Here is a 27,983-nt window from a genome sequence, read left to right as displayed (position 1 = left end):
TTTCCTTTTGAGCTCTTTTTTCCCCCCCTGTTTTATTATACTCCCATTCAAAGAATCTTAAGGTCTGATTCTAAGCCCCTTGAAGTAAATGGGAGTCATTCCAGTGACCTCAGTGGGTTTTGGATCAGGCTGTTGTTGAAACCCTGTTGTCAACTTTGATAATATAAAGTAATTGCAGTGTGTCTATAGTATTATTACCTTTCAAAAGTGAATGATGTCATAAAAGATCCAGAATCTGAATTCACTGGAAGCAATTATTGTTATTTTTCAAGTTCGTTTCTCAAAGATAAAAAGCACTAAAGGCTGTGTTAAAACAAGATAAGGATACAAGAACAGAATAAAAGCCATGCTGGGTCAGACCAGTCCTGACTCTGATGGAGCCAAAAGCAAGGTTCTTTGGGAAATGTGTAAAAAAAGGCTATGCATAAGCCTCTAAGCTTCCTGTAAGCTTTCAACCATTTGCAGATCAGAGACTTCCTGACATGGTTTCAGTGCATACAGTGGTACAAAATAGTGTGTTCTCAACACACTTTCCTAGAGACCCCTATAAATGTTTAACATCTGAGATATTTTGTAAAAACCACTGTCATGATTCAAGTTTTATATACACCTATGGTGAGAAATTCTACCTTTTTGCTTGTTTTGCTCCTGGTACCTACTAGTTTTCTTTGAAACTCCTACTATCGGGAGTGGATTTAAAAACATTAAGATAATGGAAAAATTTTCCAAAGATCTGAATCCCACTGTTATGAGTATACCCAGAAGACTGTGTCTTATTTTCATGGAAAGCCTGTCCCAGTGTTCCCAGGTGACACAATTTTGTAAGATGACTCACAGTCATGTAATAATATACACGTTAATAGTTCAAAAGTGTTGAGATAGAGGCAAAGCACATATTAATAAAATTATTGAATTAACAAAGTAGACACTTATATTATGATACAAATAAAAAGAGTATAATACTTGACCTTCACTACACATGATGGAGTTAACTGCTTCTGATTGCAATTTTTGAGACTTACTATAGCTTTTCAGGGGCAAAGGTGAAGAATAATGCCAAGGTAAAACAAAAGGTCCAGTGTTTGGATTCAGAAAAGTACACAAAAAGCTGATATTTATCTGCAGTTCATCTGAACCTCTTGGGTCTGCATAACACGGGTGGGAATCCCTGGAGGAAAGGGCTTCCTTGTAAAATTTTGACAGTTCCATTGTTTGCTTTTTTTTCCATGAAATGCCACCTAAGCTTTCTGATAGTTTTTCCTTCCCATCTGATAATAAGAAATTGAGTCATAGTATCTTTTAAAACATAACAAATATGCTTGGTTTAATTTTTATCTTTTTGAGTCAATTAATATTTGAAAAAAGAGATACTCATATTTCTGCAAGAACTGATTTATTCCACTCCTCCTGGAGACAAAATCAGTGGGAACTTGGTCAAAACCAGAAACCACATAGGATATTTGCTGTAGCTGTCAGGTGTTCACAATCTTGTTTCTGAAAGTTCATTTAGTTGCTGGAGTTGATCTACCTTAATACAAAGAGCCAGTAGAAATATCACTTATATCCTGTTCTGAGGATTTGGAATTTGAAGCTAATTTACTGCACATTTAGGTCCTCTGAACAGTCTTGAACTGCATTCTTAATGAAGACTTAATAAAGAAACTTGCATTTCATTTTTAAATTGGTGTATTAATTGTTTTATACGTAGTGTAATGATAGTGTGTCTAAATCCTGCCATCAGCATCTTCAGGAGGAAGGGCAGAAGTGTGATATAGTACTTTAGCAAATGCAGTGAGCAAAGCTTGCCTCTAATAAGTTGGTTTTATTGTTCCTTGTGAGTCACTTGAGCAAATTGTGTCATCTCAGAGGCTGGAGCAGGTAGACAGACAGACAGACCTTTTTGTTAAGGGCTGTCTTATTTGTTGAGAGGTGATTGCATGTCTTTAACCAGGCAAAGTACTCACTGCAGCTACATTTTTGCTACTTGAAAAAGCTAGAAATTTCTACTCCCAGTGTATACTGTTTAACCTTCATCATGGAACAGTTAACTTTATGGCAAAGTTTCTGTGTTGCAGTAGTTTCTGTGTTCGGTAGTTTACTTTTTAGGCTGTCCAAAGGAAAACACAAGTGCCTGATCCAGGACTGTGTCTTACCTTTTTTTTAATTTCTCCTACTGATCAGTTCTAAAAGGCTGTGGCTGACAAGAAAAGAGACTCAAACCAAAAGTCATGATGCCTAAGGCAACTCTGTTATTTGCTCTTTTATGGATCTGTGGCTTAAAAGAACGATCCTGAGTTCTGTTTTTAGAAGCACTCTCAGTTTACAAACCTAAGAATCTGGAACTTGCCATAAGCTCATCACAGTTATCCCTATGTGGAGCTTTTGCAGAACTGGAACAAACACAGATCCAGAAAGCTGTATTTGCATTGTTAGCCAAAAGAAGTCATGGTGTCTCTTGGGCTGTTCTGCTTTCTAAGATAGAATTTACAAGGTTTTGACGTTTCTTTAGCAGTCTGGAATATCCTTGGTGTCACAGTGCTCATATTCCTCATTTTCTGCTTAAAAGAAATCAACTGTTTTCAAATAAATTGTAATATTTTTCAGATCGCTCCCTTCTATCAGTGTACACCATGAAAGTAAAAATTAAGGAAGGACTCTTATTCTGTCCAAGCAGTCATTTCCAGCTTTAATAATTTTCAGACCATCTGTCTGCAATTCATTCACTGTCCTAATGCTCCCTGTAATTATTTTTTCTAACCAAAGGAAAAAAAATTGTTTTATTTAAAGTTTAGTTAGTTAGTTAGTTAGTTAGTTATTGTATAGTCTGGTGAGATGGAGGACACTAATTGTGTGAAAAATTAAGAATATGATGCAATCACTCATTTTATTTGCTTTCTTCCTCCTACTCATATCATTATATGTTATTTATATCACATACTTCCATTTGGGGAAAGAGTCCCCACCTGCTGAACTGGCGTGGAGCATACCTAAAATTTTTAACTTTTTCTTCTTTTTTTTTCACAAGAGGCTTCTCTTGTTCTTCACTAGGAAAAGAGATGGGCCAGATTTATGAAAATATTAGAAAATGAATACAGGTTTGTGTTGTTTTGAAAGTAGTTTGTGTATTCAGGAAGGCAAACGCTTTCAGGGAAGCAATTTCTACATTAATAAAGATGAGAAATGGACTAGATGACCCAACAAGTATTCAGTCTCCTGAAGTATAAAGCCTAGTGCTTATATACCTGTGTTTTCTCTGATTCAAAACTAAGTCTATAAAATGATGGGTTAGTATCATACCAACCATGTTACACAAGATTGTTTGAAGATATTTCTTTTTTATTTCTGAGCTAAAACTTGTCCATGTATTCCAGTTGTAAATAATTGTGCTTCCTTCCATTAAGATCATGCAAATGTCCTCTTTGGTTTTGTGCCTTTCCCATATGTGTTACTGGATTGCTTAGCTGGTCTATCTGTTTTCTGAAGCCCAACAAGAAGAACAGAAAAAAGTCAATACTAAAAGGAAGTAAAGACTGTAGAAATTGGGACATTTCAGATTTATAGTTAGCCCTGCAATTTTTTCAACTGTGTAAAAGCAAATAATCTAATATGGGAAGTCTAAAATTATATATCTTGAAAATTATATATCTTGAAAAGACTCAAGAGAGAAAACACAAACATGAGATAGAAATCAAATGTACTGGAGCAACATTGTCTGAACTTCTGCTCACCCTTCCTACAACAACGTCGAGCACATTGTGCACACACCACACTTACTTTAAAGGATGGTCTTTATTAGAAGAAAATGCTTGTAAATTAGAGCTGAATGCTGTTTTATATGGAGGCTAATAAGAAATTGGGAAAGACCACAGCATTTTGTGACTTATCCAGTCTGCATGCCAATAAAGGGGTGGACGAGACACAGCTACGTGCATGTGTATCATTCTTTTCACTTCATCTGATGGGAGTGCCACATGCCACAAAACAGCTTCTAACTGCTTGTCTGCTTCCTATTTTCTGTTCCACACAACATTTGAGAATAACTAAATTAGGAAACATTATTAGCTTGGTTTGCTTGGTTTTGTGATGTCTTAGGGATTGTCCGATGGATGTAATTAGAGCTGGTGAGGAAATTATTAGTTTATTTTATTATTGTAAAAAAACCACCATGCTTTTTGAAATATTTCTTCATGTTTGGGGGACTTTTTGGGTTTAGACCCTAACAAAAACACTACCTACCCACTGCTGTTCAAATCACATCCCAATTTAGAAATCCTTGAAGGCATGTTTTTTTCTGATATGTACTTTGGAAGATTTGTCTACAGATTTACTAACTAGAAAGTAGACTGCAGAGTCAGTTATTTCATTTTAGGCAGAGATGAATACAGATAAACTTGAGCCTCAGCCACTTATATTTTAAGAGGTTTCTGAGGTTGTGAATGATGAATAGCATACATGTATAAGCCACCCTGTGTCATTTATTGTCTGTCCCCACACAGTGTCCTTGAAAAATCTTTGAATTTTCTCTCCTTATTGTGGTTGTTCCTGATGAAACACTTCTCTTTTCTAATCCTGAGCAGAGCTGCCGAGGATCCATGACCTTTTAAATATTTTAGGTGGTCTGCAGAGGAGAAGGAAAGCACAAAGAGTACTCTTGCCAGCATTGCTTTTTGCTAAAGGTTTCCCCTAAGGTTGGGGTGCATAGAGTACAATGACTCATAAAAATGAAGTAACTTATGAAACTATTGATTACTCCTAGCAGTTATTGGAAGTATAGTTTAGTAGAGAAAAATGTATCCAAATTCCACTGACATAGGCTAAGTTACTTTAGTATTGGGGCATGGGTCTTTTCTTGTGAATATTTTCTCCCAGCTCAGAATATATGTGGGTTTGTGTTTCATTCCTTGTGAAATAACACCCCCAAACTATGGCATTCCTTTGCAATAGGCCATGAGAACAGAAAGGATAGACCCCACTTTACACAGTTTTCAATCTTGGCTCCCAATCCCACCATTTGCAGCACGGGACTGAAACAAAATGCACAACTTGGCTTTAATAACCAGGTCTCATAAAGAGCAGGAGGGAAAATGAGGTCGGGGATGCAAGGGCTTTTCCTGGTGTCACTCATTTGCAGAGAGGAGATAGATAGATAGATAGATAGATAGATAGATAGATAGATAGATAGATAGATAGATAGACAGATAGAACCCCTGGATAGTGCTGTCTTCTACAGCTGCAACCTCAGTAGAAAACTATTCTGGTTTCTTTATGTACAGCGAGTGTACCTCGCTCATGTCAATGATATCCAAAACAGAAGGTGTGCCCAGTACTAGGCCTATTCCATCTAACTACATGCAATTAGACACCATCTCTAATCATTCATGATCACAGACTACCTCTACCAATGTCCAAGTTGCCCTTTAGACTAACCTAATCTTGCCAGTTAGACAAACTAACTCCCTTCTCTCCGGCCACTGTCTTTCACTTCCATTCGCCATCAAAAATTCTTTCTTGTTGTGTTCATGTTTTTTATGCTACCCCACTATTAACCAGCTTTTTTTTTTTGCTTTAAATATCATAGATGTAATTCTTAGTCTGAATTTATTCTCCACCTAATGGATGTCCCATTTTTATTCTTCTTTATTTAGAAAAAGGGGTAGACAAAGGATACTATAGCATAGGAGCCAGACTGATCCGGCTAGAGGATAAGGTAAGTGCATGAAAGCTTGCTTTTTTTTTTCCTGAGTCATGATATCTGATCTACAGACGTGCAAGATAGTATCTTGGCATGATTTACTTTAGAATTACAGGGCACCATAATAAAGAATAATATAATTTTTGTAAGGGAGTCGATGAAGTATCATGTGCATGTTGTTCAGCATTAACCATTTACCTGCCATGCAGCTTTGGTTCTTGAGCATAAAAGGAACTGTTTTCATATTGAAGCCAAATCACACATTTTGTATATAAGTACTGTGAACTAACAAGGTATTTGTCAGGCAGGTATTAGTGAGTTAAGCAGAAAGGCCAATATCAGGAGTCTTTGTGAATAGCAACAGTTGATATCTCAGTTAAGGATCTTGAGATTCTTTAATGTTTACTGCGTTTTTTCCCCTGTGCAATTATGTTTGCATCAATTCTGCCCCTCCCCTCACTGTCTTCTCTCCAAGAATATGTTCATATTTCTTATTAATTAGAGTTACTTAGAAGTATTCCTGGAGGCCAAAGCTCAGCGAGGCTCTATTGTTTTAGACCTAATATAAACTTCCTCAAGAGCTTTTTCTACTCAAGTGATAACAAAAAAAGAAGTTTGCTTAAAATTAAGGCTCTATTTCTCTAATAGTGTGTTGGTCAGCTCTCTTACCTACCCCTAGAACAGGGTGACTTCTGTGGACAGTAGCAACACAGTAGCTTTGGTGTGTGATATGATGTAGCAGCTGAGACAAAAGTCCATTTGAATTTACCCTCTCCACTGCTTGTTTGTATCCTGGTCTCACTCAAATTTCTCATGCAAATTTTCCTTTCACTTCTTTCTGGGGAAGTGAGGCGAGAAGGAAAGAGGAAGGAAAATTCTCATAATTCTTAAGAACTGTGCATCTTGCCAAAAAGCAGAAATTGAAATTAAACTAATACGGTCCCTTGCCTAATTTCTAATGATCTTTGCTAGGACAACATTGGAAATATGTAACACTGCATGTCAAAGAACAGATTTTCTTTGATTTTTTTGCCTTCTTGGACAGTGCCAGAGAATCAGCTTCACAGATAAGGACAAGTCATCTGAGTTAACTTTTGAAGTGGATTGGTCCCTTGTGTGGACACAGTCGTTTAAAGTGAAAATGGCTTTCATTCAGATTGCCTTAATTCACTTCAAAAGAGATAAATTGCTCTCTAGCCTCTGTATATTCTGTAAATTCACACCACTAGTTTGTTCAGATCTCTTGAATGTGCATATGTAGAGAAACGCACAACACAGATTTGAAAATTTAGCAATAAAAGTATCTGTGATATCAGTTAGAGTGCTTTGAGTGAGAAATACTGCTAGTATTGTAAATACCTCTGGAAGCAGTTTTTCATGGTCTCCTGACTGCTCCATATTTATGAAGAAGAGAGGTGAGAAAGTTTTTAGTGTGTCTGGAGCTGGTCCAGCTTTAGCACAATGTGCTGTGGATTTGGTAAATTTTATTTCAAAGCCTTACTTGGAGAGCTTCAGAGGGATCTTGGTATAAGAAGAGGAATGTTACAGGAGATACTGGTGTATGCCATAAGTGCTGCAGTGAGTGATCCCTGTTGCATAGACCTGCTCGTGTTCTGCTTTTACAGCTTAAACCTGCCAGAAAACTGAACTCTAGCTGAATCAAAGAGTTCTCATTTTCATCAATACTGCCTTGATGTAAATGTTTAGAGATGGTGAAGCCACATGGTTTCACCTTCTCATGTTAAATATCTATTGAAAGCTTGTGGTAACAAGTCTGTAGCGTGGATTCACAGCAATATTTTCAGAACAGCAGTCATGCAAATTAAAAAAAAAACCCAGTGGTTTAGCCACCTCAACTTCATTTAAACATGATCTAAATATAGTGCAAGCTCAAACCATTAGTGTGGGCAAGACCCTGCTGCTATTTTGTTTGAGGAGTTCAACTTAGTTCTTTAAGTATTGTATGGACACTGGTGAATTCTCTCTCTCTCTGCTTATTATTCTGCAAAAAATACATAGAAAGGAATAAAAATCTGTTGAGATGTTTTCACAAGATGACTCAATCATTGCAGCTTCCTTTTTGTTCTCAGACCAAACTACAAATGTAAAATAAAATGCCAGACTCCAAGGTAATCCAGGTTATTTGTTTTTTCAGTACACATTAACCTTCTTTCAGGGGTACAGGGCTTCATTCTCATAGTCCTGCCAGGAAAATAGACGTGGTGCAGAAAAAGTGCAGACATTTCTTGTGTTGGTTTGTTTGGGATTTTGGTGGCATAGGGTTTGGGTTGTTTTTTGTTGGGTTTTTTTCTGTATTTGCATCTTTTTGGCACATCAGGCTAAACTGTGTATGTTTACTTAATGAATACAAATTGAAGCTTCCTACCTGTCTCTATTCTAATGGGACAATAGAAACTACTGCGCCCTGCTGTCAAACTGCTTCCCCTAAACTATTTTCCCATGTCTCATGGGCTCTCCTGTTCTAATAGTTCACTGTGTAGTAGCTGCTATGTGCCCAAATGTGAAACAATATTGGAGCCAGGAAGGACAAGCTGAGTTTCAACCTCTGAGGAGAATAAATGAAGCGAGGGCATGTCTGACATCAGGCTCCAGCTGGTGGTGAAAAATGATCTCCCCCTTGGAACTAGAAAACCTTTGGGATCAGCCTCTTCCCCCTGGAGAAATTATTTTAACATTCAGTCACCCAGTATAGTCATGGCAGCCTCCCAACAGAGTGACACATCTGATAAAATGGTACATTTTTGGACAAAGGCCAGTTAGTGTAGACTGATAAAAATGCAGTGTGGATTTGAGCATTTCATCTGCTTTAATAAGCTGTATCAATAAGCAAATACTACACCTCTGGTCCAGGCTGATCCTTCCCACCAGCATTTTGCAGTTCATTTGTTCCAGTTGTTTCTCTGAAAGGGAGTCAGAATGTGCTATACCCATTCAGAGCTGTGCAAAAAGTGATAATTACTCGTTTTGTAAATTGAGGGAGAGAAAGTTGCACATTTCTGATGGTTAAGATGAACTTCATCCCCTCGAGAGGCTTGCTATTATTTCAGTTCAAATGTGGGGTTTGCTGTGCAGAAAGGCATAGGCACAGATCTCTGAAGTGGTTGCTTAGTGATAGGTGGAGGCTTTGAGGCCAAGATTCAAAGATAGCAGCCTTCCATTCGTGTGGCATGAGCAATATTGCCTGCAGCCTCTGTTTTGTGACCATCCAGCTCCTTATGTAACTTTGAGGGAACAGGGAAGAGGTAGAACAAGTCTGTGTAGGATGAAGCACCGTGCGGGTCCAGCATAAAGCAGAGTTGAAATCTACTTTGCCTTCAAGCATTGCAAAGCTGACTAGAAAGGGGTAAAATGCATGGTGACAGCTTTCAGGCAATATGTAAACCCCTTTTTGGCAACATCAGTAAGGCTTTACTCCTTTCAGTGACATAGAATGTTGCATAGTGTAAGTTTACCCGTAACACTTTTCAACCTGTTTTTCCACGAGTAGGGTATAAAAATCTTATTTTGTTGTGGTCAACATAACAACTTAGTGTGGTTCTTTTCACAAAAACACTGAAATGTTTAGAGAAAGAATGAGGCTTCTTTCCCAACATGTGATGTGTGCCACTTGGCCGACCCCTTCTTTAGTTTGATGGCAGGGTTTAATTTTATATTGTGGTATGTAGCCATTGACAGATTCTTTTGAAATGTATTAAGAGGGAGATTGGTTCCAAGACGATGTTCTAGAGCTGGCGTTAGTTTCTTTTCAAAATTGTAAACTAATGCTTCTTTATGATGAAATGAGTATTCTTTCTTTTCCTTTTCTTTTCAAAATTAGAAACAAAAATCATGGTGTGCTATGTCATACTGCACGGCAACCTATAAATAAAAACAGGAGAGAAAAGAATCTGCAAATGAAAGGTTAGAAAGGACAGCTGTGTTGTCTTTGAAAAATAAATCTATTAGGTATTTTTATAATTATATGGCAGTCTTCTTTATGTGGTATTTGCAGTTATGATTTACGTCCATATTACCATAACTATTTCCATACTTATAGACAACATGTGACAATGCTGTGAGCCAAAAGCAGCCATTTGGTAGCATTTAAAAAATGCAAAAACACTAAGAGAAAGCAGGGCAGTAAAGCAGAACCCTTCTGAGTTTTATCCATCTGAGTAATGCGAGCCAGAACAAAAGTGTCGTCCAACATAAACAAATGCAGAGGTTGGATTGTGGTGGTAAACTCTCTCTTTACCAATTTAAACACTCATTTTAGAGGTGGGAGCTAAAAAGATGGGCTCAGAGGAGAGTGGTGTTTCCCTACCATCTTGTTCCTCCTGGGTAACAATGGAGGGATGGATGGTAGCGAATCTCATTCCTGCTGTGATTACATCAGGAGTCATTAAACAGTAAATTATGTATCATGACAGTGCCTGCAAGCACCACCATAGTGAAGGCCTGGTCAGAATTTCCATTATAAATGCCCAGTTTTTGGGTGGGGTGATGGGCATCACTGAAATGCATTAAAAAACAACAAACAAACCATAAACAAAACAAAAACCCCAAACAAACAAAAGATGAATACTGGTGCATGATGAGACAGTTGTAAAATGAGCATGCTGCATCTATAAGATTTCACAAATATGTCTGAAATAAACACATTTGTTAACAAAAACATGTTTTGGCACTAAGGAGTTAGTGCATTGTTTGCCCCCAGATTTGTGAAGATTGAGTCATTCCATAATATAAAGTTTTTCAGAAGGCTTTCTGCAAATGGGTGTTGTGTGGATTTTCTTAGCTACTTAGGTCAAAGCCTTATCTCATTTACTCTGGAGCAGTACAGCATAAATACATTGATTCTGCACCATAAGCATGTCACTGGATTTTTATTTTCAATCTGTTATCGAATTAAAACAAAACAAAACAACCAAACAAAAAAAATAAAAGCCCTGATGCTTCAAGCCAAATTGTGTTTCCATTTATGCCAGTGCAGTTACCCAGGACTTATGTAGGTGTAAATTGTAGCAAATTTCTTACATGGTTTTAAACAAGTTTCCAGCTCGTGTCTTCACATCCTGCTCATCAGGAGTGAATTGACTGAGAAGAGGTGAAAGCAAAAATGGGAACTCAAAAATTTCAGAATTAATATGAGTGAAATTGTGGTTTTCATCTATTATGACTAAGTGAATCTTTGTGTTATGCTGGGGATTTAGGGTGGTGTAGAACTGAAATCATCCATGTGTTCCTGTACTGAAACATCAAGACAGGCTTTTAATCTGAAAACCAAGTAATGATGATTTAACTGCTTAGATCTCAGCCACACAGCTTTTCTAGTTTGCTAGTTGACTTCTCAATGCAGAGAGGAACTGTCTCAGCCCTGACTCCTTTTGACTATCTGAGACAGTTTTATGCTTCTCAAACAAACCTTGTTTAATACAGATGAGAACAAGAGGCTGGTTTTGAGCTGCCTGGTTGTGATGGTAATTTCAGGGGGATCAGGAAAAAAAAAGGAGCTAACTCTGATAGCCTTTCAAGTAAAAGAAGAGACAGATCATATATTCTGAAGTATAACAGAAAGAATCCTTCCTCAATATTTCCCTTATGTTTTCTGTCGTGGAGCTTTATAGTATGTGGTACTTGGTAGCACCCTCCTATTACTGAGGTTCTACACCACTTTCCATTATAGAGCTCTATTTTCAGTTCCTTACATCTTTGCCAAGCTTCAGCCATCTGGGCTGAAATTCTCTGAGGCAGATGTCTGCCTCAGGCTGAGATCCTTTGGAAAATTTATATGTCAGTGTGGGTCATCCTTTCTATATCACAGTAACCTGACCCACTGTGAAGATTCTCCCAAAAGTAAACATAAAAATGTTGATGGAAAACACTTGAGCTTCTAAATTTGAGAAAGAAAATTGGACAGAAATGGAATATTATCTGCCAGTCTTGAGACCCAGAGGCCGGATCCAAAAAGTAGTGAACTCAGCAGGAAGCTTTCACATGGACCAGGCCCTGATTTTTAATGAGTGAGGGAACAGAGAATTTCATAGAGTGAACATTTGCCAGGATGCAACTCACCACCATAAATCAAATGTTAAATAATTCCAAAGCCCAAGAAATGAGCATGCAGATGGCAGTGTCTGCTCCCCAGTGATTTGCACTGACTGCTGATTAGGATCCAGCTTGAAGAGTTTGATCTCATTTATAGCAGACTCAAGGATTGCTCTGATTAAGCAGTTGGTACAATCTAGTTGAGTTTCTGCTCTCTTGGCTGAAGCTCCTCTGGTGGGGGCAAACTCACCCAGCGGGTGCTGCCCATGACACCCTGGAGCACGCTGGAGTTGGGGCAGGCAGGGGCTCCCAGCCTGAAATCAGCTGGGTTCAAGCCTTACCTTTAGCAAGAAAGAACAGTCCCTTGCAGAATTTGTGCTACTCTGCACTAGCGCTCCTGGAGAAGGGCACACGGATTAACCACGAATACCGAGGAAGGCAGAAACAGCAAAGTGACTTAGGGCTGCTGGGAAATAACAGAACTTTTGGGAAGGGAGTCTTTCGTGGTCTATTAAAACGTTGGAAATCTAATCCATATTGATGCACCCCAGCTGTTAAACCTGCAGGGAAAAGGTCCTGGAAACAGCAGTGTTGACCAAAAAGGCTGCGCTTGAGGGAGCCCGTCCGTCTCTTCATGTTCTCCACCAAAACCTTCCCAGCATCACAAGTGGGTTTAACCAAAATTAAGCTTAGGGACATTGATTTCCTGTAAGTTTTAGAGAAAATAAGTGCCTGGGTAGAGGACAGACACTCTGTTAATCCCCCTGCTCCCAGAAGAAAAGACTACAGTGTGAGCGTGGCTCTTCTCAGGTGCCAGAAAGTCCAGCCATGAATGTACAGAAATCAAAGCTCTGGTAGTTCTGTTGCTTATGATGCAATGAAGTAATTTATTTACTCTTGCTGGGTGAAAAAAAGTATTTTTACTTTAAGAGTATTTTGGAGATTTTGACCTTTTTTTTTGTTATATATAAAATGTCAAATCCTCCCATGAAGAGCTTTGACCTGAATGTCCAAAGAGTAACAGAAATTAGATCAGCTGCAAGTATTTTGCTTCTGGTTTTTGTAACTTTTAATAGGTTATTATGAATAAACATAAAGTTCTGAATGATTCTGGGCCTCAAAACAAAATGCCTTTATTTAGTAATGTGGAAAATGGAATATTTCAACAATCCTTCTATCCCATTCATAGAAAAAATATTAAAATTAATGAATTCATTACACCTGTCTTTTCAAATGAGCAGTTTTTTAAAAATTGTCATTTTCTGATGGAAAAAAAAAAAGTCATTTGGACAGTTTTTGAATCCTCCCATTGTAGCAGATGTTAAACAATTAAATTTAGAAAGCTATTTTCAAAATTAGATTTTGTAGCTGTTCTTAGTTGGCTGTGGTTGAACACTGCAAGTGCTGCCCTCCCTACAGACAAGTTGAGAATTTTTCTTTGGAATGTTTCTCCAGCTGAAAATTACAATATGTTTCCGATGCAACATTTTTAGAGCAAGTGTCACATTCTACAGAACTGTGTTTTAAATTGTGTACTGAAAGAAAGTGTCTCCAGTTTTTACACTTCACAGCAACTTTCTGAAAATGAGTATTGGGGTGAAATACTCTAATTTTCTGAGCATTTGAGTTGGACAGGTTTGTTTCTAATTCATTTGTGTGAAATTAATATTTCATTCTGGCTTTGAGTGAAAGCCATTCCAGCAGAGTGAAGAATTCACAGAGAACACAGGTAAATTTTCCTAGAGGAAAAAGATTGATTTTCCTCCAGTACTCCTTACTTCAGAATTACTGTAATTATTTCACCCACCACACATTTCAGATCAGTAATGTATAGGGCAGTTTTAATGTTATTTGAATGCCATGCAATATTGACCTCTAATTCCTCTTGAACAAGGAAAGTACACTGGAAAAACCCAGATTTATGTTATTCAAATGGTTACCAGAATAACAGTTGGATTTACGTTTCATGCAAGAACTGTGATGCTGAGTCAGAGGAAAGACCTGTTTAATCCTGGAGCTATTTTGTTGCTGCTGGTGGCCAGCATTGGATGCTGAGGGATGGACTAGAAGAAGAAATTGAGTCTGATTTGCTATAACTAATCTCTGGGTGTTTGCAATGGATTATATATAGCAAGCAGTAAGAAGAATAGTGCTGTACAAGGCAAGTTACAGGACGACAGCACTCTGTAAATGAAAAACAAAAAAACTGAAAAAACTCACCAAGACACACTGGAGTACTGTGGCAACCTGAAAAAAACTGAAAAAAATATTTTTCCCTTACATTTACCACCAGTTTGTAATTTTCTATGCTTAGCTTTAAATTTTATGTAGCAGGAAAAAAGCGAGCAGGTCAGTAATACATACTTACTTCTACAGCATAATTACTTTTCCTCCTATTAAATAATGTTGAAAAATTATATTCATATTTCTCCTGTTTAGAAGTTTGGGTGTTCTGGGGTGTTTTAAGAGGACACATGGTCCTTTGAGACTAGGAAGAGAGGACTGGGTTCTGAGTGTGAGGAGGAGAAGTGGTAATAGGGTACCTCACATCTCTTCTGATCATGTAGGTACAGTCCTTAGTTTATTACAAGCTTGATCCTCCAGTGTATTTTCGTGCAATAGCAGAATATAATTAAATATTACCAAATCGCTGAGTGGTAATCTAAGGATTTATTCATGGTCTTGTTATTGAAGAACTGTGCCTTTTTCATTATGAGCAAGTGTTTTTCTCAGGTTTAAATGCCTGTGAAGTAAACTACCTTCTGCCACACCAGGCTGTAGACAGCGTTCTCAACTCTATAGTTGTGATGCCATAAAATAGCCTGGGAACACAGGCTTGCAGGAGACTTCAGGAGGTTGTTCAGTCATTGCAGCAACCCCACCACCTCTACTGTGGGTCTATCATCCTCCTCTAGTAATATTGTGTATGACTGTAGATGAGCAAATAAGCACTAGAAATGTGCTGATAGGCTCTCGCAGAACCCCAGAATCATTTAGGTTGGAAAAGATCTCTGAGATCATCCTTTGACCTTATCAGCTAGACCAGAGCACTGAGGGCCACATCCAGCTTCTTGAACACCTCCAGAGATGGTGACTCCACTACCTCCCTGAGCAGCCTGTTCCAATGCCTGATAACCCCTTCTGTGAGGGAATTTTTCCTAATGTCCAACCTGAACCTCCCCTGGTGCAACTTGTGACTTGTCCTGTCACCTGTTACCTGGGAGAAGAGGCCAACACTCACCTGGCCCCACCCTGCTTTCAGGGAGTTATAGAGAGCAACAAAGTCTCCTGTGCTTGCTCCTGTTTAAGAGGCATCATTAAGGACCAAATTGTCAGATCTGTGTTTCTTTCTGAGACCTGCAGCCCACTGTTAAATGGCACGTGTGTCTTGGGCCTCGTTGATTTCAAAACCTGACAATTAGAAATACTGAAAATTCGGTCATATTTTCTCTTCTGAAAAATACTGACAAAAATAGGAGGCTATAACTGACATAAAAAAGGACTGCTTTTCAAGACGTGAAGGATACAGCCAGGCACATAAAGCAACTTTAGCAGGTATGGAAAATGGCCAAAACAGTGTCATTTAAAATGTGGGCTGCTACAGGGCCATGCTGTTGCTGCCAGGTCAGGTTAAATGTCTGACCAGATCTCCATCTGGATTCAGGATCTGGCTCACACAGCTTCCTTGCCCCTTCAGGAGCAGAGATTGCAGACTATCAGCTCTGTGATAATATCAGAAGTCTCCTACTACCCTGAGCATTTCCTAAGGCTTCTGTATTTGGAAGCAGGCAGTTATGCAATGTTAAGGAAACTTCCCCGCCTGACCGTTCCCGAGACTCTCTGGCAGGCACACTCCAAAGGTCAGAGACTTTCACTGTCCAGGGGAGGCAGAAAAAGCAGCTGAAAGGCCATGTAAATGCTCAAAACCAGAGCACCCTGGCCTCTCTGCCACCATAAGCACACTGCCAGCTGCACTGCACTTAAAAAGTTTGACAGGAGTTCAGGTATCTCCCGAGCAGCAGCAGGCACTGCCATCAGGACATACCCTAGGAGGCAGCAGAAGCCCACGTTCCTTCACAACAACTCAAAACACATCAACCGCCTTTAAATTTCCTCCTCTGCCTTACCATGAGCTGCCTGAAAATGTTAGTTTTGTTACTGGCTTGCAAGGTGCTCAGCAGCTTTGCGCAGCTTGTCGCTGTGTGTGTCTGGAGAGCTTCTCAAGCCACAAGCAGCAGAGTCTCCTTGCCTGTGAAAGGCCAGACCTAGAACTCATAACAAGATGGAGTGGGTGCCATGCAGGGAGCATTAACATCTTCGTGCAGTGTTCAGTTTGCCTCAGCATTTGCAGTCAAACAGAAGAAACAGCTGTTTTCTCCACTCTTATTTCGAAATTGTGTAGTACCATCGAAAGAGGATGGTCCTTGATGAGTACCCAGAAACTGAAGCACAGCAGTCTTTCCCCAGCATCACTACACATATCTGAAATCATTCTAGGCAAGTTAGAAATCACTTTTTACAGGGCAGGAGGACTATACCCAAAGAGTATTCTCACCACAAAGCCAACTTTATGATTACCATATAAATGGGATATCCAGCTTCAGAAATGAATGGCTAGGTAGGCAATACCACAGCAGTGCCCTCAGGATATGCATTTCTGTTCCCCCCTCAGCTCTGACCTCTCCATTCACCCTCATCATTAAATTAGTGGGCAGCTGCCCCAGGGTAGGAGCATTTGTGCAGCTGTGAGGCCGGGGAGATGGCTGGAAGGAGGTCAGGGCAGGAACATGAGGTTGGGAAATGGTAGTTTGGCAGGGGAGAAGGATGGAGGTGGAACATGAAGTTGCTCTTCCTGGATGTAGGAGTTGCAAACAAATTAGATTTTCTTAGGGAATTTTGGAGCCTGACCTGAGAGCCATGCTTCAGGCCAGGTTTCATTTGAGCCTGGCTCTGCAGCCTTGCATGGCTGTACCTTAGTCAAAAGTTTTTTGATATGTTGACCGAGTGTGCGGTTGCATGGATGTGCAAACATATAGAACTCTGACTTATATTTTGTAATTTTTGCATCCACATCTTTTTTTTTCTTTTTTTTTTTTTCTGGCTATCTTTTATATTTTATGCATTTCATCCTCCTCTTTTTATAGTGCAGTACATCCTTTTTACAGTACATCCTCCAGAATCTACAGTGTTATATGAACACTGAATATTGCTATTATTTCTGAGTGGAGCTTTTGCGAGGTACCCTAAGCTCTCCTTCTGCACATTTTAAACTGCAGCACATTTTAAACTCACTATCCAGAGGAACAAAAAAATCCAAAACAAAACATTGTTTCTGATGCTGAGAACAGCCTTTATTTCCAGCCCCAGCTACAGGGTAGCTGTTACCGTAGGGATCACTGCAAGTGGGTCAGATCCTGGAATCCCAATGAGTTTTACCCTGACTGGAGGTCGCAAAAATAGTCTCCTGATCCTGTGGTAAAACATATCTGCTTGGGGGGTAAGATACTGAATGGTGACAGGAGCTGCTGTAAAGCCAACACAGCTTTAATATGTAGGGAATGGAGTACTCCATATGCTGCTGTGTGATTTCCTTCTTTGGCTTGGAAGGCAAAAATGAACTGCTTGTATTTGGAAGGTAATTTTCAATCCCCAAAATATCTTCTCTGCATTTACTTAACTTTGCTAGCTGGTTGGGCAGGCTGACCATAGCCCAGAGTACAGGTTATGTCATTCAGCAGAAAACTCCCTTCTGTGAGCACAATTTTTTTCATATTATTATTTTTTTCCTCCTCTTTCCTTCTCCTCCAATGGTATGCATAACAGAGGGAGGTCACAAAATAGAAGTAAGCTGTAGCCAACAAAGTTCAGATTTTGAAATAAAAAAAAAAAATCTGTATACTTATTAGAATTTCTTGTTAATGAGGTCATTTATGTCAGGGCAGGAAATGTACAAAATAGCACAGGATAGAAAAATCTAGACACTGTAAAACATGCCAACAAATTTGGCACATGCATTACTCTCTTAATATGTCCCCAATGTAATCTATAGATCCCACAAGTGACCACACTATGTTTATGTATGTAAAAACTCCTATATATGTAACACTCATAAGAGTAGCAATTTTACTAGTGGGAAAAGATTATTGTGGTCTTTTTATATAGCATATAGGTTTACTTAGAATGAGTCCTTGTAGAAGAATGCAGGACCATGAAAAACTGTTAAAATGTCATGATTATATTAATTTCATACTTAAAGGAATACTTCACTTTAAGTTATGGCTCCAAAATTACACTGCTCATTCATGATGTTTTTAATGTATAATTGGCTGCCTTCAAAAATGTCACAGTAGGAGGAAAAAAAAGTTCATTTTCCTTGGCATGTGTACTGTTGCTATTCCTGTGTTCATTTGGCTTGGCTCGGGTAATGAAATGCTGCAGTCTGAAATAACTTTTTATATGTTGACATGTGCATTTAGCTAGAATAAGCAGGCAGAGTGGACCAAGTTGGATTCAGCAATGAACAAAATATATCTTGTATTTAATGTATCAGCCTCCATTGATGATTTTTTTTACATTTCTCTGTTGTAATGGCATAGGTGCACCCCCGAGATGCACACAGCCCCACACAAAGGTTTAGGCAGCAAGGTAAGAATAATGAAGGGAGGAGGGAAGAGTAAGGCAAAAGAAAGGAAAATGATGGTTGCAATTTAATCTCTTGAAGAAAAAGTTGGGAGGGGAATATGATTGATCTTTTGAAATTTATTTAGCCAAAAAAAGCTGTTGTTTTCCAGAGCAAATAGACCTTTTCACCTTTGTTGACTGTCCCTCAGTCTGGACTAAGGAGAGACCTCTCAAGTCTCACCCATGTTGAGCTGGATTCTTGAAACCTCATCTCATGTTCAGGTCTAACCTGGCCCAAGTCTTGTTCATTTCTAGGATTGTGTTGAGTCTTCTGCTGAGCTCCAGGTACTGGATTTGACCTGCTGGTCTAAATCATGGACCACTGACATCTGTGTTTCACAACAAGCACAGGAGAAAGGCCCTTGTCCTGCACTGCAGGTGCAGGAATGCTGCTGTGTGGAGCCACACTGGGCAGCACTTCTCCCCATGTGTCATATCTGCTCCCCATTTCAACCCCAGCACACAGCTTGGCATGCAGGTCTCACCTGCCAGGAGGCATCTGCAGGTAGTCAGAGCTCACCAGCAGCAGCTCTGCAATATGGATGATTCTGGTGTCCAGAAAACAGGCAGCTGGTGTCTTCCCATGGCCATTGTCCATGAGTGTTGGGTGTGGGCAGGTGATGGCTTTGCTGCAAAGTCTTCTGCCCTGAGGCTGCAGGTACGTGGCTCAGAATAGTTTACTGGTTCATTGCACATCTCTGAAACAGGGGCTTTCCTCCAAGCCCAGCTCAGAGGGGTGTCCCACAGTTATGTGGTTATGTGACAGCATCTGGACCTCACACAGAGAAAATCCTGAACACTTTCAGGGGTGCAGTACAAGTGCTTAAAGGAGAGGAGACAAATAAGAAGAATCCCAATTAAATTTTTTAGGCAGTCCCATGATTCTGAATGTCTGTTTTGCTGCCATAGCCACTATGGTGTCATACTTTGAGATATGCTTTCTACATTTTCCTGGGTCATTGTTTCTGGGCAGCAGAGAAATCCTTCTGTACCTGCCTCCTTACACTACCATGAGCCTGACAAATAACCTCACAAGAACAGATAGCTGTGCACTGTGAGAAGTGTGTCTTGGAAGCAGACTTTAAAGATTAGCAGTGGGTAGTTTTTCAAACTAGGCAAAAGACACCTTATTCAGTTATAAACAGGAAACCTGGGCCAAGTTTGTAGAGGTTCATGTCCAGGGCCACTCCCTAGATGAGCTAAGGCTCGATGTTCTTGTCAAGATGAAGATTGTGACACACCCTGTGCCTTGCACATTGTTGGGACCTGCTCCTGGCCACATCTCAGCAGGGCTTTCTTGTTTAGGTGTGTTAAAATTTGGTGTGCAAAGAACTAGGGGTCAGTTAGAGGGGGGAAAAAAAATCCAGGTAGAAAATTAAGGACATTTAAGAAACTTGAAACCATGCATGGAAGTCTACTGCATCGGTCTAAGAGCCTGTGATAGGAGTACCAAAGGGTCTGACTTTTTGTGTCACTGTGTCAGTCTTATGCCTCTGCAGCATTTTCACAGTGGAGTGGGAATAAAGCAAACATGGCATGAGAGGGAGAGAATAGGATTGAGCAACTACTTTGGGGGTACTTTCTTTCTTATCCAGCTTTCTTTAGATACAGTGTTTTAGGTAGATGCTATGTTCCACATGACATCTGTTGATCTTACAAATGATGGCTTCTGTGCTGAAACCCCAAGGAGATATTTCTGTTTGTGGCACTGTTAGTCCTCTTAACTTTTCCTTCAGCGGGAATAAAGATGGAAATATAAGCTGTTTTCTGATATCTGCATATTTTATTGATTTTTTTCAGTGATATATCTGATACTGTGGGGAAAAATGATCTTTTGTTGTGTGTATGTTGACTCCTTTACATCCTAACAAATGAAGTAAAACTTTAATTGAAAATGCAGAGGAGTCCTTTATTTATTTAGTCTTAAGTCCTTTATTGATATTTCTCTCCCTGCTCAAAACTGCCATCAGGGCCTGAGGAAGTAATATACAGTTTTAGAATTAATCATCTGTTTTATTTCTCTTTTTTTTTTTTTTTCCCCAAAGTTTTTATCTGTCCTGTGGTGGAGGACAAATAACACCAACATGAGCTGGTTTTTGAAACAGCTTTGTAGCATACAGCCAAATAGATTCTGGCTTCTATGTCATTTGGGGGAATGTGTGTTCAAGTATAGTATTTATTAGCATTTAAGTAGTCTGATTTTTACACCTTTGTGTGTATTTATGCTTTTTACTTCTAACCCCTCCCCACCCTCCACCTCCAAACCATTAATGAAGTTTGTTGTTCTTAAAATAGCAGTTCTGTTTGGAATACCTGATTGCTGGGTTTCTGTTGTTGTTCCTGCCTCGGTTCTTGGTCAAAAAAAAATCAGTGTAAAGAGCAGCCCGTGTGTCCCTGTGCTCAATGGGGACCTGTGTTCCCCCTTTGGGAACCTCACAGCCCTCTGAGCCGTCCTGTGGCTGAGGATCTCAGCTCCCTGTTCCAGCCACTCTGCATTTAGACCTCTCCATGACAAGCAGCAGAGACTCAATTGATGGGGACCATAAAATGGCTGCATGTCTGCTGGAGCTGAATGATTTATTTATTTATTGCTTCTGTATTTATTTACTGCCAGTGTCAAAGAAGAGATTGTACTTACAGCCCTTTCATCTTCTCCCAAGTGTTGCCTGCTCACTCCACTGGCCCTGTGCAGAAATATTTCCCCCCTCTAAGTGCACTTGCTGGTTGGAACTGAATCCTCACAGGCAAACTGCAATGCTACTGGTACAGTGTCATAATATTTCATAGGTCATTTATAAATATTATTGCCAGGGCAAATAAATTTCTTCAGAGTACTTAGTCTGCTGCTAATAAATAGTTTATTTAAGCTTGTAAGAATGGTGACATTTCACTTTGAATATCTTTGGCCTCTTAAAAATTATTAGTGCAGAGAGAAAAAAAAAGGGGGGGAAAAATAAACTGGAAAAAATATGCAGCAGATCTTTTGATAATTTTTCCCTACATTTTTGCTCAGACTGCATGTCTCTGTGTGAAGCTGGTCACAGAGTTTAATTAATGTGTATTATTTAACATCTCATTCAGTAGATCATTCCCTCTTTCTCTTTCAGCTGAAATAGTGTTTGAGCAGGTTTGATATGAGGTACTACTCATATCACTAGCAGTAACTAAATCTCTTTTGTCCCCTTTTCCTTTTGGGGTAAAAGCTGTAGACGTGGTGGAAGCGTTTTGTTTGTTAATTTTTTTATGGTTTGGGGTTGGTTTAGGTTTTTATCATTATTGTTTGTCTTGCTCTTTGGTTTAAAAGGTTGGGGTTCAGTTGGATTTTTAATAGTGATATGAAGACAGAGACCAGAAGGGGGAAAGGATTTCTTAGCATCCTTGTAGCCACATTAAACTTTTGAGACAAATGCTAAAGAAAAGAGGTTCTGTACATATCTTTTGTAAGGAATGCAACCCACTGACAATGACTGGTGGGGGCACATGGCTGCCAGAGCTGCATTTTGGACAACAGACAGTGGTTTCTTGGTTTAGTTTTTGTGGTGTGAGTTGTGTTTTGTTGGGGTTTTTTTGAGAGCTCAGCAAAGGTATTAACTCTCAGCTCTTTTCATTCAACTTCTGAATTCATGTCAAGAATAAATGCTAAAATATTCTTTCATGTGTTTCCCATAAAACGTGTCATTTCATGAGGGCTCAGGAGGAGGTATAAAGCTAATAATTTTATTTGTGCATGTGTGGGAACATTATATTTCTATTGCAATCATCCAGTATGGAAAGAAAAACGATGTTCCATTGAAAATATTCGGTGATTTTTGAAAACAATCCTGTTTAAAAATGACAGTCCCTGCAACTCTAAAGGTGGTTAATACCTCTTCTGGCAGATGACTCCATACCAGTCTTTGCCAGATGACAAGCCATGACCAGGCACTCTACAGAAACTCTGGGAAAAGGCAGGGAAAAAACTCAGCAAACTCGAAACATATATAGGAAGAGAAATCACTTTAAATGAAGGGAGTCACAGGGAACTTGGTCAAAGACTTCTGGTGTAAAGAGCCTGGAAAATTTTGTACATACCTCAACCAAACACCACATAAGACTGGAAGGAAGGGAAACAAACCTCCCATGTGCTCTTGACAGGGTTTCCAAGAGCAAAGCAGGAAATTCTCTACGCTTACGTATAAGTTTCTGGCAACACAGGTGTACTCTCCTGCAGACTTGCACATGATTTTGTCATTTAAAGAGATTGGGAAGAGAGAACTCTTCTGACTTGGATTTTGTGGTTGTGAATGGACTTTCTCTCCGTTCATCGTTTTTACCTCAGAATACCATGAGCTTGTCTTTTTAGTTTCCTGCATAGAAGGGGGTTTTTTCTTTTTTTTTTTTTCTAGTCTCTTGGAAAATATCAATTGATTCTCTGAGTGGTGGTTTCATTCATTTCCTTCCACAAGGCATTTGTTCTGAGCATTCATCTTGATCCCCAATGAGCAACAAGGACAATGTCGAAAGGCAAAATAGGAAGTTTCGCTGGTCTGTCAGAGCAAGTGTCTGAATTAAAATTCAATAAAAAGGCAGTTCATTGTCAAGCAGATTTATACAGATGGACAAAAAAGAATATGGTCTTCAGGTCCAGTAGTCAATAAGGTTGTGGCAATATGATGTCTCTGAATCACTTTGAGAGAATTTGCACAAACATCAGCTGCAAACTTACTATGCTTTTTGATCTTCCAGCTCTGGAAAAGTGTACAGGACGGGGGCAAATGTCTCCAAAGCATCAACATTGAAATAGCTTCAGTGGTCAAACTTTAGGATGGTTTTGTTGTGCAAAGATATGGGCTCGTTTGCATCCCTGGGCTCCAAGGACAGATCTCAGTGTAACTGAGTATCCAGCATGAGAAGCCTCTGTGCAGGTTCCTGGCAACTCCACTGATGTTTTCCTCTGAAAATTAAAAATACTGTTCCTCATTCTTCAATGACCCCAGAGCTTCTGGAGGGGCCACAGTTGAGCCAACACTTCTGCTGCACCTGTGTTCTTTGCTCTCCAAGGAGGGGGTAGGCAGGGAGCAAAAACGACCACTGCAAACAGAATTTACCTTCCAAAAATATCTTCCATATTTTCCAGGGGTTTTATCACACCACCTGAAGTCCCTTTCCTGACCATGTTTATGTAGGAGGGAGAGCCTTGCAGGAAGGTATGATGCCTTCCAGCTGTTGATTTGTATCTTTTCTATGGTCTTCAGGGCACGCAGCAAACAACATAAATCTGTTATGTGTGTTTAATATCAATGGAGTATTTTAGTTTGGGCTTTTTCTTTTATGGGCCACATAAAGGCATATTTTGTGAGATTCTAATTTCAGTCATAAAACCCCTTGCTAGAAGCAAGCTGCATTTTCCTCAGTAAAGCTGTCAAAATTGACAGATTCAGCTTTGATCACAGTAACAAATCTGTCTGACCTCAAATTTTCAGAAGTGTCTCTGATACAGAAAAGTTGTTGCACTTCCTAAAGAAAAACTCCAAAACATGGGGAAAATCATGCTGTTGCATGTGAATATTTTGACTGTTATAGACCTTTGCTGAAAGAAGCAGCTTGAAATTCAACTGATTACCAAATATAACAGACTCTGGAAAATAACTTCTGTGTTTTCAAAGGGTGTAGGGAGATCAGGTGTATTTGCAAAATGACTGTTTAGCCTTTTGACATGCATAAAGCTAACAATTTAGATTTCAGTGATGTAACTGAAAAAAAGATAGATTTCAGGATAAATAGGTGTTATAACTTGTGTGTGTGTGATAGATGTTATCAGCCTGAAATATTACAGATATTTAAAACTGCTGAATCCCGTTTCCAGATATTTAAATGTGCTTCGGAGAAATAAGTAATATCAAGCAGTTTACATTTGTAGGAACCCAGATGGGCCTGGAGCCAGGCTCTCACCTGGGTGAGTTTAGGGCAGAGAAGCCTGGCTGGTCTGTGAATGCTCCTGTCCACAGCTGATGGGGCTGAGCTCCATCAAGCAGCTGTTAAAGGTTTCACTGCAAACTATCAGAAGATTCAGAGCTGCAGAGTTTCCTTGGAGGTGATGTTCAGCCTATCTAGAAGTGGAGAAGGTGGCTCTGCCTTGGAGGTACTTCTCTGTCTATTAACTGTGGGGGAAAAAAGCCCAGATGATTGTTTTTTAAATTAGACACCCACCTTTCCCAGAGCTGGCATCAAATGGGATGCATCCCAGCCACCTTGTCTGTAACCAAGCTCCAAACACTGTTTGGTACCTTATTTCTTTGTGTGTCCTAGCATGATGTCCTTTTCAGAGACAAGTCCTGGGAAAAATATGGCTGCATGTTTCCACCCCAGTGCAAGTCTGGGAGCACACGTGGTGTTGTGTGACACAACTCTTCACCTCCTTGGGTTTCACACTCTGTTACTTCTACGACCAGTGGAGATGCACCACTGCTAAAAAGTATTAGGAGTTTTTCCTACTGAGGAAAAGAAATAGGGCCAAGGTGGTACAGGGTCATGGGCAGGAACTGCAATGACAGTACACTCAACTCTCCTAAACAGTCTGCAGGAAAAAACAAAAACAGTACGTTAAGATTTGATGAGAACTGGGTGGAGGTAAAGTTCCCAAACTCTTTTTTATTTTTCCCTTTTCTTTTTTTTTTTTCCTAATTGTCTGTCCATGTGGCTGGTTTAAGTGAAAAAGACTCTGATTTACCGAGAGAAGAGTAACGTTTTTCAAGATAGTAAACCAACACTATAAATACCTGTGATCCCAGGATTTTAACCTCAGGAACAGCATGGCAAAAACAGTTTAGGACTCTTATGCTCAGTCCTTCATCAGAACAGTGCTTTCTTTATCTCTCTCTGAGTTTTTAATAGACATCTCAAATTGAGATGACTGTCAGCACTTTCTTCTGGTAAGACACAATTTTGCTGAATATATATTCTATGTGTGTAGCTATAAATATATACAGACATAGAGTATACACTTTCTGTAGTAAGTCAAGTTTCATTTCCAGTACATTTTCTGATTCATTCAGTGTGTGTATATTGCTGTAATTGTTGCTTTATTTTTATTTAGATATTTCAGTTGTGAGAAATCTCGTGACATTTTACACATGAGCACTCTTTCTGTTCCTGTGCCTCTATAGCTGATTAGTTCATTTTTGTAACTTGGATCTCTAGATTTGTTAGGGCACAGCAGTGAGACTGAATTTTGTGGTTTTGAGAAGCAGACCCTTTGTGCCTGGAAGCATAATTAAATGATCTTAAGGAAAAATCAAACTAATAATATCCCATTTAGATAATTAGTTGTGTGCTTTTATAGACAGAAGGGGTTATGCAATGAAGTGAAACAAGAAATAAAGTTAAAGGCAGTTTAAAAGATATTTTTAATTCCCCAAGTAAAAATACATCTGTGGAAGTCAGTGCCACATAGATTATTGAGTGGAAGAGTTTTGCAGGATTAGATGCTTTATGGGTAGCTAGAACACATTATTTAGCATTTTCTCAAAACCAGACCTGTGCCTCATGCCTCAGAGCCTCAGTCTAACCACTATGTGACGGATTTAGGAAGAAATTTCTGCTGTAGCCAGGTCATCCCTTATAACTGTCCACTAACAATGCCATCACCTCTCTGTGGGACATCTTTTTATCTGTCCCAGATGTTAGACCCTGTTTTCCTTTGAAAAAAGGGCCCCACAAGACAAGCCAGAACACTTTAAATGCCATGAGTCTTAAACTTCTCTTAAGTTCAGTATAACCTGCCAGAGATGAGGTACTCCAAATTTACACTCTGTAACTGAGAGCTGTATCTGAACAACACAACAATGAACAAAAAAATATAGTGAAAGGTGAAGGAGCTCCAGTTGAGTTAGTTTGTAGCTCAGCAGCTAAAGGAACTCCCTGAAGTAGAACCAGGCCAGCATAACCAAAACAGCTCTTTGTGTTTAAAAAATATGTTGCTGGCTTGGGCATTTTGTACTAGAGGACAAAGAGGACAATACCCTAACCAAAAAGACAACTCACTTTCAGCCATTTTAACAAAATCATTAACCAGGTTGCATGTGTGTTTAGCCAATGATTCTTCATGCTTCTCTAAAGAATCAGACTTCATACTTGTATGGGGCTTATGAGGATCTGAGGAACATAATGTTTGTAAGTATTCTGTTCAGAAAACATTCAGCTCTTTGGAGGTCACAGTGAATATCTGAGATTTCTATGTATAAAACTGAGGTCCAGGCAGTGCTAAGATACTCTTTACCCACGGATTTCTCCTCCTCCTCCAGAAAGAGGAACGGAAGGATGGGTGGGTAGGTACAGAAACCTGCAGCTGCACTCACTGACCCTCAACTCTTTTGTATATTATCTTTACCATACAGTTCAGCCTGTAGTATTCTGCAGGGTGCTTCACAACCTGAGAGAGTTTCTCTTAGAAATGCGTAGTTTCCCCTCTGCAACTCCTCTCCACCACACACTCTGACACAGTTAAAGCAAATCCTCTATAAGCTCGTTCAGTGACCAAAAAAAAAATCTTTGTTAACACAGAGTTAAAATTGCCCGGTGGTTTCTCATGTCTTTCCAAAATGCCTTGCTCAGCAAAACTCAAACCTCTGAAAACACAGAAAATGAGGACTCCTGGCATATAACAGCAGAACCTTAACTGTGACCCCCTGGAAGTCACAGTCCCTGGGAATTACTGGCATGCTCACCAGATGAGTTCACTGCAGTAGGTTTTGCTGAGCCTGATGCTCCAGAACGGCATGTGCTATCAGCAGGCGAGCTTCAATCTGCATTTGTTTTTATTTTGCTTTGGGTTTTTGGCAGCAAAATTCCTGCATTTTAAACAGCGTCAGAGAGATATTTTGATAGAATTTAGAAAAAAAATGTTTTAGCCATCTCTTCCCTTTTGTTATAGTCAGTCCCCTGCCTCATGCAGGAACTGCGTATGTTTTATCTTGGCACTTCTGGGAATTCAGTTGCCCCTTCCCCTGTCATCTCTATTAGGTTTTAGCACACTTAGAGGGAAGAATACACCACTGGCAGGCTCCTCACACTTGCTGACTTTCCCAGTCACTTCATCTTCCTCCAGTTTCTCCTTTACCCCCTATCCTTGCACTCCTGTTTTCCAATCCCGACAGTCCCTCCCCAGGACTGCACTCCTCTGTGTTTTTGCACCACCCTGTGCCCTTCATGCTCTCAACCTCCATCCCAACACTCTTCCAGTGAGCGTTCACATTGTACCATACTTTCCTCTTCCAAAAGTATTATACCTCCCAAGCAAGGTCCCAGCTTCCTTAGCAGGAGTTGGTTGTGGTTACCTGTCTGAGATTCATCATTATGTCTCTTATTGAGCTTTCTGAGGCTGGCTACAGCTCACCTTCCAAGGCCATGGTGTCTACACTGGAACCATGCAGGATTTGTCACAAAAGGCTGGCTGGAAATCCTAACCTGATGTTGAGTTTATAAACATCACAGTCTAATTTAGACTGCAAATGTTCACACACTAAGTGCCACATAACAGCTTTATCATTACTTTTCCAACTAGTGGAATCAATGAGATCAGGTA

The 27,983-nt window shown here is 39.6% G+C and overlaps 1 protein-coding gene across 1 annotated transcript in view; it reads left to right on the top strand.

The window, feature by feature from the left end:
* LOC113976907 (potassium voltage-gated channel subfamily KQT member 1-like) overlaps positions 1 to 27,983 on the top strand; it is a 456,224-nt gene that overhangs the window by 256,094 nt on the left and 172,147 nt on the right. The window contains exon 15 of the mRNA XM_027702550.1: positions 5,646 to 5,707. Within this exon, the coding sequence (XP_027558351.1) occupies positions 5,646 to 5,707 (62 nt within the window). The remainder of the gene's footprint in view (positions 1 to 5,645; positions 5,708 to 27,983) is intronic.

The sequence above is a fragment of the Neopelma chrysocephalum genome, unplaced genomic scaffold (assembly GCF_003984885.1).
Source record: "Neopelma chrysocephalum unplaced genomic scaffold, ASM398488v2 Primary Assembly neopelma1_188, whole genome shotgun sequence".
Lineage (NCBI taxonomy): Eukaryota > Metazoa > Chordata > Aves > Passeriformes > Pipridae > Neopelma > Neopelma chrysocephalum.
Note: the sequence above shows the minus strand (reverse complement) of the source record. Positions and strands in the feature narration are given on the sequence as shown.